General features: G+C 36.1%; 2 protein-coding genes across 2 annotated transcripts; both read left to right on the top strand.

Annotated features, from left to right (window-relative positions):
• Positions 1-393: 393 nt before the first annotated feature.
• LOC105086554 (olfactory receptor 6K3) lies at positions 394-1,344 on the top strand. The gene has a single exon (XM_010977076.3). The coding sequence runs from the start codon at positions 394-396 to the stop codon at positions 1,342-1,344; it is 951 nt and encodes a 316-aa protein (XP_010975378.1).
• An 8,891-nt stretch (positions 1,345-10,235) lies between these two features.
• On the top strand, positions 10,236-11,200 carry LOC105086553 (olfactory receptor 6K3). Its single transcript, XM_010977074.3, has one exon. It carries the CDS (start codon positions 10,253-10,255, stop codon positions 11,198-11,200), a length of 948 nt encoding a protein of 315 aa, XP_010975376.3. The 5' UTR covers positions 10,236-10,252.
• The last annotated feature ends 3,790 nt before the right edge of the window (positions 11,201-14,990 follow it).

Here is a 14,990-nt window from a genome sequence, read left to right as displayed (position 1 = left end):
CTGGCATGTGATTAAAAAATGACTTGGGGAGTTCTTACAAAATTTGGTTATTATTAGTACCCATAAAATCCTACTTTGTTTTAGTTAATATAAATTATAAACCCAACATTATTAATATCTTATTTGCTTATTACTTGTCTCCTTCATTAGAATATAAGCTTCATGAAACTATTTTCTTCACTACTGAGTTCAACAAACCTATAGTTGTGCTTAGAACATAGTAGGTACTAAATGAATGTTTGTTTAATGAATCCAAGAATGATAGACTTAAATTATCTACTTAAAGCATTTCTTTCTTTGATTCTTATATGAGCCAATAGATCTGATTCTTCACATTTCATCGAGGGAGTGATCTGTGTCTTTCTACCCATAACAATTAAGGCTGCTGAGATCATGGTGAGAAGTAACCAGTCTTCTACAGTGACAGAGTTTCTCTTCTCTGGATTTCCCCAGTTTGAAGATGGTAGCCTCCTCTTCTTTATTCCTTTGTTCTTCATCTATGTGTTCATTGTTGTTGGGAATCTCATTGTATTTTTTGCAGTCAGGATGGATGCTCGTCTTCACAACCCCATGTATAACTTCATTAGCATTTTCTCATTTCTGGAGATCTGGTACACCACAGCCACCATTCCCAAAATGCTCTCCAATCTCATCAGTAAGAAGAGGACCATCTCCATAATTGGTTGCCTCTTGCAGATGTACTTCTTCCACTCACTGGGAAATTCCGAGGGGATTTTGTTGACCACCATGGCCATTGACAGGTATGTTGCCATCTGTAACCCTCTCCGCTACCCGACCATTATGACCCCCCGGCTGTGTGCTCAGATCTCCGCAGGCTCCTGCATCTTTGGCTTTCTTGTGTTGCTCCCAGAGATTGCATGGATTTCCACACTGCCCTTCTGTGGGCCCAACCAAATCCATCAGATCTTTTGTGACTTTGAACCTGTGCTGCGCTTGGCCTGTGCAGACACATCCATGATTCTGATTGAGGACGTGATCCATGCTGTTGCCATCCTCTTCTCTGTCCTGGTTATTGCCTTGTCGTATATCAGAATCATCACTGTGATCCTGAGGATTCCCTCTGCTGAAGGCCGCCGGAAGGCCTTTTCTACCTGTGCATCTCATCTCAGTGTCTTTCTGATGTTCTATGGTAGCGTAGCCCTTATGTACCTGCGTTTCTCTGCCACTTTCCCACCGATTTTGGACACAGTCATTGCCCTGATGTTTGCAGTTCTTGCTCCCTTTTTCAACCCTATTATCTATAGCTTGAGAAATAAGGATATGAAGATTGCAATTAAGAAGCTTCTCTGTCTTCAGAAGGTGTTTAATGCATCTGCAAGTTAATGTTAGTTCATAGGCACCTCTCACTCTGGATGTTACTCTAACATACTAGACCATAAAATTAACTTACAACTCATTTATTATCACACTGATGTTTTCTGTTTACTTATTCCTGTTCTTGTCACCATGTACATGTTTATTCCTTTTTTCATATTCAATTAAGATATCAATAGCTACCTGATTAGACTTGTAAGATGGATAAATAATAGAAAGGAAATAGGATGTTTAAGCCATCAAAATATATTTGAGCATTAATTTTTATTGTTTTTGTTTTATTGAACATTAACTTTATTGTTAAGTATAAGCTTTAAAAGTATCATTGTATAAGCATTAGTAACAACCGAAGATTGCAAAATATAGTGGTTAAAAGCATAAGATCTATAGAAGAGGCTGAGGTTCATGTTTCACTGGTTCCACATATTAGCTTTGTGACCTTGAACAAGTTATGAAGTAATTGCTCTGCATCTTAGTTTCATCATCTGTGAAATGGATGTAAAAGTAATAGATATTAAAAGTAGAACTTCATATAGTTATTATAAAAATTGAGTTACTCCACACAAGTATTTAGAATATTGCATAACATTAGCAACTGCAAACATAAGTGTCAGCTATTATTATTTGCAAATAATTACTAGCATTTGTTATGGATGCTTTAAAGAATGCTATAGTCAAGAGTGATCTATTAAAAAAAAATTCCATTTGACTGACTTAGACTATTTGGTTGAAAGTAATTTGAAACATACTCTGCAGTGATGGGTAAATAGATGACAGAGAATGACAGATGGCCATAGATAAAGATGTAGACGTTTTTGAGCTACTTCTCTTGCTTTCGTTTTTGTTCCCTTTGAAATGTGTTCTGTGCATTATTCCCACCAGAAATTACCTTTCTAAAATGAAAGTTTATTTCTGTCTTAATATGGCAGTTTTAAATTTTCCTTATTTTCATGTTTAAATTTTCTTTCACCAAAAATTCTATAGAACTAAACAAAGTTGAGACTAGGTAAATTGTTAGATGCCCTAAGCACTGAAAAATATGAAGAATATAATAATAAAGATTATGTGTATACAGTTGCCAAGACATTCATGATGGTTATTTTAATACCTTGAAATACCGTATATCACATTCCTTTCAAAAAATAAGGAATAATGTGTTTTATTGGCTAAAGTATCTAAAGCACCAGTTGAGCCTGTCTGTTGGGTAGTCCAGAAATTATCAGAGATGTACATTCAAAAACTAGCAGCAATATCAGGACATACAAAAGGTAAAATAGAATAAAACCAAAATATTCTAAGTACTGGAAATAAGAGTGCTCTCAATTGATCCCCAGACTTGACTATTTCCTCATATGCATGCATATGAAATCCAGCTGAAGACAATACATATCTGCCAGACACTGGACAAGGAAACAGAATAAAATAACCTAAGGATTAAATGGATGTAATGCTACGTATAAGCTTTGGAAAAATAGTCATAGTTTAGAAAAGCAGATGCTGAGAAACCACAATCCACTTGGGAACTCTGGATGGAGGAAATAAATCAGTGGAATTGTGAAGGAGAAGCTGGGCTGGGCTGGGCTAACAAGCTAACTCACAAATCTAAGTGTAACAAGTGTCGGATTGCTGATCTGAGTTCTGCTGGGCTAACTCGTAAATCTAAGTTAATTAGTGTTGGTTTGCTGATTCCCTGTTCATGTTTTTTTTTTTTTTGCTAACCAGTTGGATTTTCAAAGAGACATATCTGGCCTTGAAATGTTGGTTTGCTGCCTCCCTGCCTCTACTTTTGTGATAATGATGCTGCTAAAGCTGTTCCATGCCTATTGGCTGAATACCCCAAGCTTGTAATTAACCCTATAAAACCTCATGCACACGTCTTGGAGGTGCTCAGAGCTTCGGAGCAGAAGCCCCTCTGAGCCCGCCGGCCAGCGTAATAAATCTGAGCACTCCAACCCTCTGAGTGGTGCTTGTTTCTTGTCCTGTTCTGGCCTGTCATTTCCGTAACAGAATCACAGTGGAGCTGTCCCTTGAGCTGTGTTCAGGGAAGTGCATGAAAAGCAAATCTGAAATACACAAGCTAGAGAAGTGATGAAATACCCAGGTAACCCCAGGCTACTAAAGTACCACTTCTTGGCAAAACAGCGATCACCTAGAGCTGATATTAGACTTACGGAAAATGCCTCCATATTCCCTCTGAGCAATTAGATCACGGACACATTCCTCTGTAGTCAGTTTTTGTATCCATAAATGTAGCTTCTTTCTCTCACACACACAATGTCTTTTTTTTAAATACACTTTAGTCTTCCCCTACAATGTGTGCTTTAAGACCATTAACTGTGCTTAATTCATGTCCCCCAAATAACTTGAAGAGTTACTATAATTAAAGAGAGACAGAGTTAGAGAGATTTGGGGATTGGAAGCAAATGCTCTTTCATGAAACAGACTAACTCTAATTAAAAAAAAATAATTAAAATATTTCTTATTTAAATGTTCAACAAGATTTGTGAAGATAGTGTCTCTTAGTAAAAATACTGGCAAATAAGAAATACAAAAATAAAATAAATGGAAACATTGAAGCTAGATTGAATACTGCAGAAAATGAAAATAATGACTTAGAAGAAAGCCTGGAGGAAATATCCCAGAAAAAAAGGAGTCACATGAAAAAACAAAGATTAAATGAAAAGAAAGAAATATATAGCGAATATATTCACTTATTCTACAAACCATATATGTGATTACAGAAATTCCAGAAAGAAACAAAGCAGAGGAAAACCATAATTAAAGGAAAATTATTCCTGTGATAAGGGATACTTGAATCATCAGATCAAAAGAAACTGTTTCACATAAGACCTGTAACTAAAACTCCTAGAAGAAAACAGAGGGAAATCTTCTTGACATTGGTTTTGGCAATGACTCCTTGCATGTAACATCCAAAGCACAGGTGTACGGTAGCCTCCCCAGGAAATCTGTATTCTTATCCCCCTGGCAACCAGAATTCAAAACTGGTATGTTAGCATTCCTGTTTTCAGCAGCACGTGTTGGAAAAGAAAATGGACCACAGGAGCAGAAGAATCCACCAAGAGTTCATGGAGTATGCGTAATACATAAAGTTATGCTACCCCAGCCCCCCAAAATTTGCTATTATCAGTTAGGTATTATACAATTTTTCAAACTAAAGGAAAACAAAAAGTTAAATATGATTCTATCTAATCTACAAGTGTATTGATTTCTACAAGTGTCGCAATGGATTTGATATAGTGCAACTGTTTCTACTTTTATTGTGCATTTTTAAAAAAAGAAACAGTCAGAAGAAACTTTTTCTTACTTCCGAAAGCAATGAATTTACTGGAATTAGAGAATAAACAGATTGTGCAAGTATGTCCTTCCACGCCACTGTCACTGATGCCCACCTGCCAACCATTTACTTGAGTTTCACTGTGGCAATTCTCTTCAGGATTCAAGTCCACAGTTAAAACTAGTCTGCAGGGTTAACAAAAGGGGGCACTGTCGTCATTCAAACCTTCATATCTCTAGATTTCCTAACACCTGGATAAGGACAAATACAGGTTAATTAATTATTTCTTTTTCTAACAGCAAATTATCACTCTCCCTCCTTTTAATTTATGCTTTTCTTATAGAAATAATTTTATTTCTAGAAATAGTGAACAGATGAACAAGAATGTCTGAAAAATAAACTTACCAAATGTTGCTGATCCTAAAAAGATTAGTTATCATAGAATAAAAACAGATAATCTAGATTAAATTGCATACTCAAAGGAACATATAAATTGTTTTTTAGTATTGAATTCCTGTTATAGTAGTACATTCAAGAGAAACATTAAGGAAAAAATCTTCATTATTTTCAATGGTTTTCCTCTCTGCTGAGCTAATTTGGTTTTATACAAGCGGATACATTTCCACACACTGACAGGTCTCTCCATAGTCTGGTCTTGGAGTTTTATGTGAACCTACTGTGTAGACACATGACAAGAAAGCCATTAATGGTCAAGCCATTCATCTGCCCATCTGATATCTTCCATTTGGCAGGCCTCTTCCCCAAGAAGATGTTTTTTGATGAGTCAAATTCTGTAGCATAAATCTATGTGGTAAAGGAGAAATTCCATTCACATATGATTATATAGGCATATCGTGACATAGTGCTTCGCACTATGTATCACAATTACTTTGACTTCCAGGAACTACGTCAGTTATTACAAAATAATGGGTCTTTGAGTCAGCTGGAGATTGTCATTCTAAGTGAAGTAAGCTAGAAAGAGAAAGAATAATGCCATATAACATCACTCATATGTGGAGTCTGAAAAAAAAGGACAATATGAACTCATCTACAAAACAGAAACAGACTCACAGATGTAAACAATCTTATGGTTACCGGGAGAAAAGGGGTGGGAAGGGATAAATTTGGGAGTTCGAGATTTGCAAATATCAATCACTATATAAAAAATAGATAAAAAACGGATTTCTATTGTATAGCATAGGGAACTATAGTCAATATATTTTAATAATCTTCCATGAAAAAGAATATTAAAATGAATATATGTATATATATGCATGACCAGGACATTATGCTGTACACCAGAAATTGACACATTGTAACTGACTATACTTCAATTAAAAAAAAAATGCCACAAAAAAACCAATGGGCCAACAGTGAAATCAAAGACAAAATCAGAAAATACCTCGAGACAAAGATTGTTCAGTTAGAATGAACATGGGAGAACAACCAGGCAAATTCCTTAAAAGAAGAATAATAAAGGAGGACTTGCCTTACTACATACAAAAAGGAATGGTAAAGCTACAATAATTTAAAAAGAGTGGTGGTGGCATAGGAATGAGACTGCACAGTACAGAAATAGACCAAAATAAGAGGGGAATGTAGAATTTAATAAGGAGGGCATTTCTAATTCATTGCCAAAAAACCCTCATAAATATTCAATAAAAATTGTTTACATAAAAAAAGAAATAGAGTTAGTTGGTTTACAATATATTAATTTCTGGTGTACAGCATAGTGTTTCAGGTATACATACTCCTTTTCATATTCTTTTTCATTATAGGCTATTACAAGTTATTAAATATAGTTCCCTGTGCTTGACTGTGAACCTGTTGTTTATCTATTGTATATTTAATAGTATCTGCACATCTTGAGCTCCCAATTTATCCCTCCACCCCCTACCCTTTCCCTCCTGGTAACCATGAGTTTGTTTTTTCTATGTCTGTGAGTCTGTTTCTGCTTTGTAAAGAAGTTCATTTGTGTCATCTGTTTAGATTCCACATATAAGTGACATCATATGGTATCTGTATTTCTTCCTGGCTTACTTCATATAGTATGATAAGCTCTAGGTCCATCTGTGTTGCTGCAAATGGCATTATTTTATTCTTTCTTGTGGCTGAGTAGTATTCCATTGTGTGTGTGCCACAACTTTTCATCTAATATTCTGTTGATGGACATTTAGGTTGCTTCCATGTCTTGGCTATTGTAAAAAGTGCTGCTATGAACACTGGGGTGCATGTATCTTTTCACATTAGTTTCCTCAGGATATATGCCCAGGAGTGGGATTGCTGGATCATATGGTAAGTCCATTTTTAGTTTTTTAAGGAATCTCCATACTGTTTTCCATAATGGCTGCACCAAACTACATTCCCACCAACAGTGTAGGAGGGTTCCCTTTTCTCCACACCTTCTCCAGCATTTATCATTTGTGGACTTTTGAATGATGGCCATTCTGACTGGCATGAGGTGATACCTCATTGTAGTTTTGATTTGCATTTCTCTGATAATTAACGATACTGGACATTTTTTCATGTGCCTATTGGCCATTTGTATCTCTTCATTGGAGACGTATTTGTTTAGGTTTTCTGCCCATTTTTGGATTTTTTTGTTTGTTTGTTTGTTATTGAGTTGTATGAGCTGTTAGTATATTCTGGAAATTAATCCCTTGTCAGTTGCATTACTTGCAAATATTTTTTCCCACTCTGTAGGTTTTCTCTTCATTTCATTTATGGTTTCTTTTGCTGTGCAAAACCTTATAAATTTAATTAGGTTCCATTTGTTTATTTTTGCTTTTATTTATATTGCCTTGGCAGATTACCCTCGGAGAACATTGCTAAGATTTATGTCAGAGAATGTTTTGCCTATGTTTTCTTCTAGGAGGGTTCATTCTAGGGACACAAGGATGGTTCAACATACACAAATCAATGAAGGTGATACACCACACAACAAAAGAAAGGACAAAAATCACATAATGATCTCAATAGATGCAGAAAAGTATCTGATAAAATTTAACATCCATTCATGATTAAAAAAAAAACTGTTACCAAGATGGGTATAGAGGGAATATATCTCAACATAATAAATTATTTATGACAAACTCACAGCCAACATAATACTCAATGGTGAAAAATTGAAAGCCTTCCTGCTAAAATCTGGAACAAGACAAGGATGCCCACTCTCACTACTTTTATTCAAAATAGTTTTGGAAGTCCTAGTCATAGCAATCAGGCTAGAAGAAGAAAGAAAGGGATTCAAATTGGAAGAGAAGAGGTAAAACTCTTACTATATGTAGATGACATGATACTATATGTAGAAAACCCTAAAGGCTCCACGCAAAAACTGCTAGAGCTGATAACAAATCTTTGACATATTTTGCGGTAAAATGGGAAATTTAAAGAGTTCAGCAGCATCAACAGAAACAATTTGAAGGAAAACCCTATGTATGTTGTTGGAGAAAAAGACTTGGCATTCTTCCACCTTCTTTAGTATGACACACTTCTAAATTACATGTTTTCATAGAAATTATTCTATTTACTATTCATTAATTTATTCACAGTATTTAACATGCCAGTAAATTGCCTTCAGTATTGTCCAATTTCTTGTGTCTTTGTAAGGATGAGGACCTATTAAGGTTCTTTTTTATATGGCATACTTTCAGTTCCATAGCTAAATGGAGACTGTCTGATTAAATCATAATGATGACAAGAAAGGGGCCACCAGAATCTGTAAGTCTTCCATGGAGCACTGATTCCTCTTTGCTGTGGAGATCTAATGAGAAAAAAAAATGCAGAGATGCTCTGCTAATTGACCTCATGGGGGAAAAGATTGCTTTCTTTTTATTACCAAGGGATGAAGCCTCAGTGGCACTCATTTCCCCCTTAGCATTTTTCTTAAGATGGCTATGACAACCCTTCCAGAGAAGTTGACAGAACATTTCAGAATGCAGAGACCCAGGGAAAAGGAAGAGCTCTTCTGCATCTGGCAGAGGCGAGCTGAGGGTCACTGAGGTCTGGGGAGAAAGTATTCATTTCCTCTGTTTGGGATGAGACCCACTCTAAAGATTCAATTCATGAAGATTTAGGGAGGCTTGAATTTTGGCATTGGACTAGAGTGCATGAGAAAGCTCCATCTTTGGAGCTCTGGGCTCTGGATATGTACAATAAGAAATAGCCAGTTATTCAGACTTTACAACTGTCTAAGACATAAATGTTTATTTACACATTTCCTTCCTGCCAGTGTTACTTCCGGATTTTTCTGGCTTTAATTATATTTGTAAGTCTGATCCAAATCTACTTGTTAAAAAATAAGCTACTTTCAGGTGCTTAATACGTGCCAGGGGTTGTGAAAAACTGAAGGTTGATCTTGCCTTAATAGAAGCTCATAATTTAGTGAAGTTAAACAAGTCACAGTAAGATATAGTCAGGGTTAGAGTAGAAGCCCTCTGTAGCACACTAGGGGGGCATAAACCCAGATGTGTGTGTGTGTGTGTGTGTGTGTGTGAATGCAGGAGAGGAGAGGAGACCACAGCAACAATTGTAGGGCTGGGGGTAAGAGGCAATGGCTGAGCTGAAGCTTAAAGAAAGCCTAGGAGTCACTTAAGTGAAGAAGAGTACGAAGGCCCTCTAAGAAGAAGGTTAACATTCAAAAAGCAATGATCCAGGAGAAGTCACAGTGAACTCTGACAATGGCCACCGTGCAGCCTGACAGTGTGGCAGATGGGGACTGTTGGCTATGTGCATCTGAAGTTCAGGAAACATAACGTGTTCTGGAGATAGATATTTGGAAGACCTGAAAACTATGGAGACTGTGCGTTCATCAGCAATAAGGAAAGGCGTGATCTTAGGGACCACAGCAGGAACTTGGAGTACACAGCCATCTGAAGAACGGGTAAAGAGGATGAGGTTAGAGCACATAAATAGGAAAAGAGTGTTATAACAAAGCACCTTCCGTTCAGGAAGGAGGCCAACCTGGAGAGGGTGGTTTCATGACAGCCGAGGGAGAAAATCTTCAAGTCATAGTACTCAATAGTTCCTGATGCAAAAGTGTAGTCATAACATAACACCAAGCTTTCCCATTGTTTCCCAGTTATCATGCCACTGACGCGTAGGACAGATGGCTTCTGTACGGTAGTAGAGAAAGAAGTCACACAGCAAGTGACTGAAGAGCAAATAAGACAAGTGAGATGTTAGTATTATTCTTTCAGGAAGCTGTTCAAATAGGAAATAGCTAACATATTGAGCATTATTATTAATACTAGGGACTTTGATACATTAATTCCTTTAATACTCATAACTCTGCACTGATATTTTTCAATTACAGAAGGAGATTCTGAGACTCAGAGACATTATGTAACTTGCCTCTTTACTCAACTAATAAGTGGCAGAATGAGAATTCAGGCTCAGAATGTTTGATTTGAACCCACACTGCTAATCATCATGCTATCTTGTCTCCCAGATAAAAAGAAAATTAGAGATATAGGCAAATTGTTGGTTATTTTGGATCTGGGAATTGTCAAAACACAAAAACACCGGTAACCAAAGTACCATTTGCATTTATAGTGCATTGATTTCTTTCTCTGTTGGTTGAGCGTGCCCCCTTCCTCACTCACAGGTAGCTGTTCTGGGGATATGGAGAGTGAAAATCTGTCTGCAGTGACTGGGTTTATCTTCATTGGCTTCCCCCGACCCCGGGAAGGTGGCCTCCTGTACTTTTTCCCCTTACTTTTCATCTACACCTTTATTGTGATTGGGAACCTGATGATCTTCTTTGCTGTAAGGCTGGACACTCGTCTTCACAATCCCATGTACAATTTCATCAGTATCTTCTCATTCCTTGAGATGTGGTACACCACAGCCACCATTCCTAAGATGCTCTCCAATCTGATCAGCAGTCAAAAGACCATCTCCTTCACTGGCTGCCTCCTGCAGATGTACTTCTTCCATTCACTTGGAAACACTGAAGGAGCCTTGCTGACTGTCATGGCCATTGACAGGTATATTGCCATCTGCAACCCCCTCCACTACCTGATCACCATGACTCCCCGGCTATGCACTCAGCTCTCTGCAGGCTCTTGTATCTATGGTTTCCTCATCTTCTTACCTGAGATTGTGTGGATTTCTACTCTGCCCTTCTGTGGTCCCAACCAAATCCATCAGATCTTCTGCGATTTCACTCCCTTACTAAATTTAGCTTGTACCGATACATCTGTGATCTTGGTGCAAGATGTGGTTCATGCTCTCGGTATTCTAATAACTGGTCTCATTATTTCTCTTTCTTACATCAGAATCATTGTTGTTATCCTGGGCATCCCTTCAGCTGAGGGTCGTAAAAAGGCCTTTTCCACCTGTGCTGCCCACATTGCTGTCTTCCTGCTGTTTTTTGGCAGTGTGGCCCTCATGTATCTTAGATTCTCTGCTACTTATACACCACTCTGGGACAACACCATTGCCCTAACGTTCTCTGTGCTCGCTCCTTTTTTCAATCCCATTATATATAGCCTGAGAAATAAGGATATGGAAGATGCTATTAAGAAGCTCCTTTGCTCCCCAAAGGTGTTTAATATATTTAGCATGTAATTTAGGCTGCAGTCCTCTATACAAATGGAACTTCTTCATAAAATATTGACCCCAAAGAGACTAGAATTTCAAAAAACTATACAATTAGCCCAACTTGCTTCCTCATGAGCTGGTGAACAGACTGGTAAGGAAAGTTTTCTGAGGTTTCACACAGATGACAAAAATAACAATGCTGCTGCTTCCTTTCAAGGATCAGCAGAATGGTTTTTATTTTTTCCCTGAATCTATAGTTTTGCTTATTTGATTTTAATTTACTCTTTCACTTAAAAATGGTTAATTGTACAAACATTAATTATGCTAATAGCTATCACCTTTACTACTCAATGTTTTTCTTTGCTATCTAATCTGTCTTTACTATACTCTTAGTGTCCTTACAAAGCCCATGCAGTTCACTGAGAGGACGTGCTAACTCTCCATGACTAAGGGGGTTTCTCCAAGCCCTTTCAGTAAGCTAACTGCACATGAAGAAGAAGCAAGAATTCCTGGCACCCAGGCCATAGGCTTTACCTCCCTATTTTTGTTTCTTTTCCAGTCAGCCTTGCTGACATTTTAAGACACGTACTGGCGTGGTCGGCAAGTACTGCTGTTATGAACAGGGACATCATGGACTGTATTTGCTATTGTGTCAACTTCTATAAAGAGCAGTTGAGAAGACCTGATTCCTACCCATGGAAACTTGCTATCATACATAGAATCAATGTAAAAGAGTGTTAAGATGCAATAAATGCATATATGTACTATAGCCAATCAAATTTAGTAACAATTTAACCCATCTCTTTAAAAAATTGTCTATTTTCCCTTCCATATTACTGCTAAAAATATATAGAATTTGTATAATAGTTTCAACATAATACATGTGTAATTTGATAAATACGTTAAAACTCAAAATTGTGTACTAAACTTTATTCATGTTTCTGCAATGAATTTATAATCATCAGTTTAATTATGATAAAATATTTCACTGGTTGGATGTACAAATTATTTCTCCATTTTATTTCTGTATATTGTTCTTTAAATTTTTATTTTATTTATATTTGTTTTTTTAATTTCAGAGGTTTTTTTTTAGTTGAAGTATAGTCAGTTTACAATGTTATGCCAATTTCTGGTATATTGGTGTAATGTTTCAGTCATACATATACATACATATATTCCTTTTCATATTCTTTTCCATTTTTATTACAGGTTACTGTAAGATATCAAACATAGTTCCCTGTGCTATACAGTATGAACTTGTTGTTTATCTATTTTATACATAGTAGTTAGTATCTGCAAATCTCGGACTCCCTTTCCACTCCCTTCCTCCCCTGATAACCGTAAGTTTGTTTTCTATGTCTTTGAGTCTGTTTGTTTTCTATGTCTGTGAGTTTGTCTCTGTTTTGTAAATAAGTTCATTTGTGGGTTTTTTTTTTAAAAATTCCACATATTATTGATATCATATGGTATTTTTCTTTCTCCTTCTGGCTTACTTCACTTAGAATGACAATCTCCAGGTTCATGACGTTGCTACAAATGGCATTATTTTATACTTTTTTATGGCTGCATATACACAAACACATACATACCACAATGTCTTTATCCAGTCATCTGTCAATGGACATTTAGGTTGTTTTTTGACTATCATCATTCTCATAATTATGGCAATTATCATATTCTTGCATAAAGTCTTTTCCATTTTTAAAAACTTCTGTTTCAATATAAATTTCAAGAAGCTGACTTATTAAAAGAAAATGTGCAGTGGGAAGGGATAGACTGGGATTTCAAAATTGTAGAATAGATAAACAAGATTATACTCTAAAGCACAGGGGAATATACACAAGATCTTATGGTAGCTCACAGAGAAAAAAACGTGACAATGAATGTATATATGTTCATATATAACTGAATAATTGTGCTCTACACTGGAATTTGACACACCATTGTAAAATGATTATAAATCAATAAAAAATGTTAAAAAAAAGCAAATGTGCAAATATGTTTATAGCTCTTTGTAAAAATATTTCTTTTTAAATGGTTGCACAAATAATGAATTAATGGAACACTTTCAGTACAACTTCAATAGCATGGCAACTGATGTGTAGATTAAATTAAAAGTCTAGTTATTCTGTGTAGCATATCATATTCTATCACTGGCAAGTTGAAATTATGACAACTGTCTGTAATAAGGGACTGTGATAAATTGAGCGGTTGGTCCCAGTTCACATCTCTGTAACAGATTAACAAATCTATAACTTTGCAATGAGCGGATTCATGGTGAGTAGTATATGCTTTCCTGCCCCACAAATTTGGATTGGCCTTTTCCTTTAATTCACTATTGGGATATCAGTAGATATTGTAGATATTGAATATGTGCCTTTGTAGTTGGGTTTGCCACAGGTAGCTGCTTCCTTTTCAGCATTGGACCCATAAGAGGCCATGGCCCTGGGAGTCACTGGTTCAGAGAATGAGAGACATGTGGAGCTGACTTGAACCCAACCTGCCTGAAGCCTGGTGCCTGGAGATTGGAACCCAGAGTCCAGAGCCTGAAGTCAAGCCTAGCTCATCCTGTGTAGCTTACTAATAGACTCATGAGTCTGAGGATAAATGATTACTGTTTTAATACCCATGTGTGAAGCACTTAATAAGTCACTATGCTCTGCTGTGTGTGGGCTTTGTCTGACATTGTACTATCTTGAGATACAAGGAATTTAATAACTAGTGCTAATTATCTGAATCTCAAGGTATTCTTTTGGGTTATAAATATTTCAGAATTGTATTATTAATTATGTTTCAAAATAATTCTATCATTTCCAGGAAGATTACTTACATCAAACGTGTAGTTATTTAACCATGCTGCTTGTTCTTTTGCATGTTAAAGAACTTTTACACATTAAAGGGATTTGAGATCATTTAGAAATAGGGCAGGGGTTGAGTAGTGGAAAGTAAAGAGATGCAAGGGAGTCATTCTTTGGAAGTTACATTCTCCTTCCTACTCTTTTTCTTCATTGTGTTTGTGGCTTAGAGTCAGCTTGCACTTAATCTGTGCTTGAAAATAAAGTTAAGGAATTAAAAATATTTCAAAGTAAAATTAAAGCTAAATACAAAATCTCTTCAAACCAGGTGGAAGTAAGAAATATGCACGATAAATTAAAGAATTGGAGACTATTCTACTTTCTTATTCTTGTTTGCTTGTCATATGAACATAAGCACAATGTTTTAGATTAGTCTAAATGTGGTACAAAATTTATACTGATTCTGTGTGATAGTCTCTGACTGGAAACTGCTGTTTTAGGAAAATCGGTGAGTATATCTTTGTCCAAAATTATTATACCATTTCTTATTATATTTATTTAGCTTATTTTGAGTAAAAAAAGTCATCATATTTAAAGAAATGGAATGAAGAAAATGAATTACATTTTAATTTTTTTATTCTCAGAAATTTTAGTGTATAAATGAAAGAAAATGGAAACAATCTTGATAAAAATAACATACAAAACTATTAATTTGTTTTAACCTTTGAGACACTGTTCTGCCTGCCATTTCTCTTTCCTGAACTCTATGCTCAGAAAAAAAAAAAAAAAAAAAAGGCAAAACAGGGAGAGAAATCAACATCATTAACTAAAACACTGGCTCCAAATTTCAATGTGGAACTAGTAGTTGGAGCATATGGAAGGTCAATTGTTTTTCCTAAATTTGGCTGAATGGATAGAAATAAGTAAGCAAGATGTAAGACCAGATCCCTCTTTTTATTTTTCCATTAATCTTCCCTCTATTGCATTATCATTCTTCAAATCTGACTCTTGGAATTTCAGCT

The sequence above is a fragment of the Camelus dromedarius genome, chromosome 23, assembly GCF_036321535.1.
Source record: "Camelus dromedarius isolate mCamDro1 chromosome 23, mCamDro1.pat, whole genome shotgun sequence".
Classification (NCBI taxonomy): domain Eukaryota; kingdom Metazoa; phylum Chordata; class Mammalia; order Artiodactyla; family Camelidae; genus Camelus; species Camelus dromedarius.
Note: the sequence above shows the minus strand (reverse complement) of the source record. Positions and strands in the feature narration are given on the sequence as shown.

Coding starts and splice junctions, on each gene's coding strand:
- LOC105086554 (XM_010977076.3), top strand. CDS start 394: ATGGTGAGAAGTAACCAGTCTTCTACAGTGACAGAGTTTCTCTTCTCT.
- LOC105086553 (XM_010977074.3), top strand. CDS start 10,253: ATGGAGAGTGAAAATCTGTCTGCAGTGACTGGGTTTATCTTCATTGGC.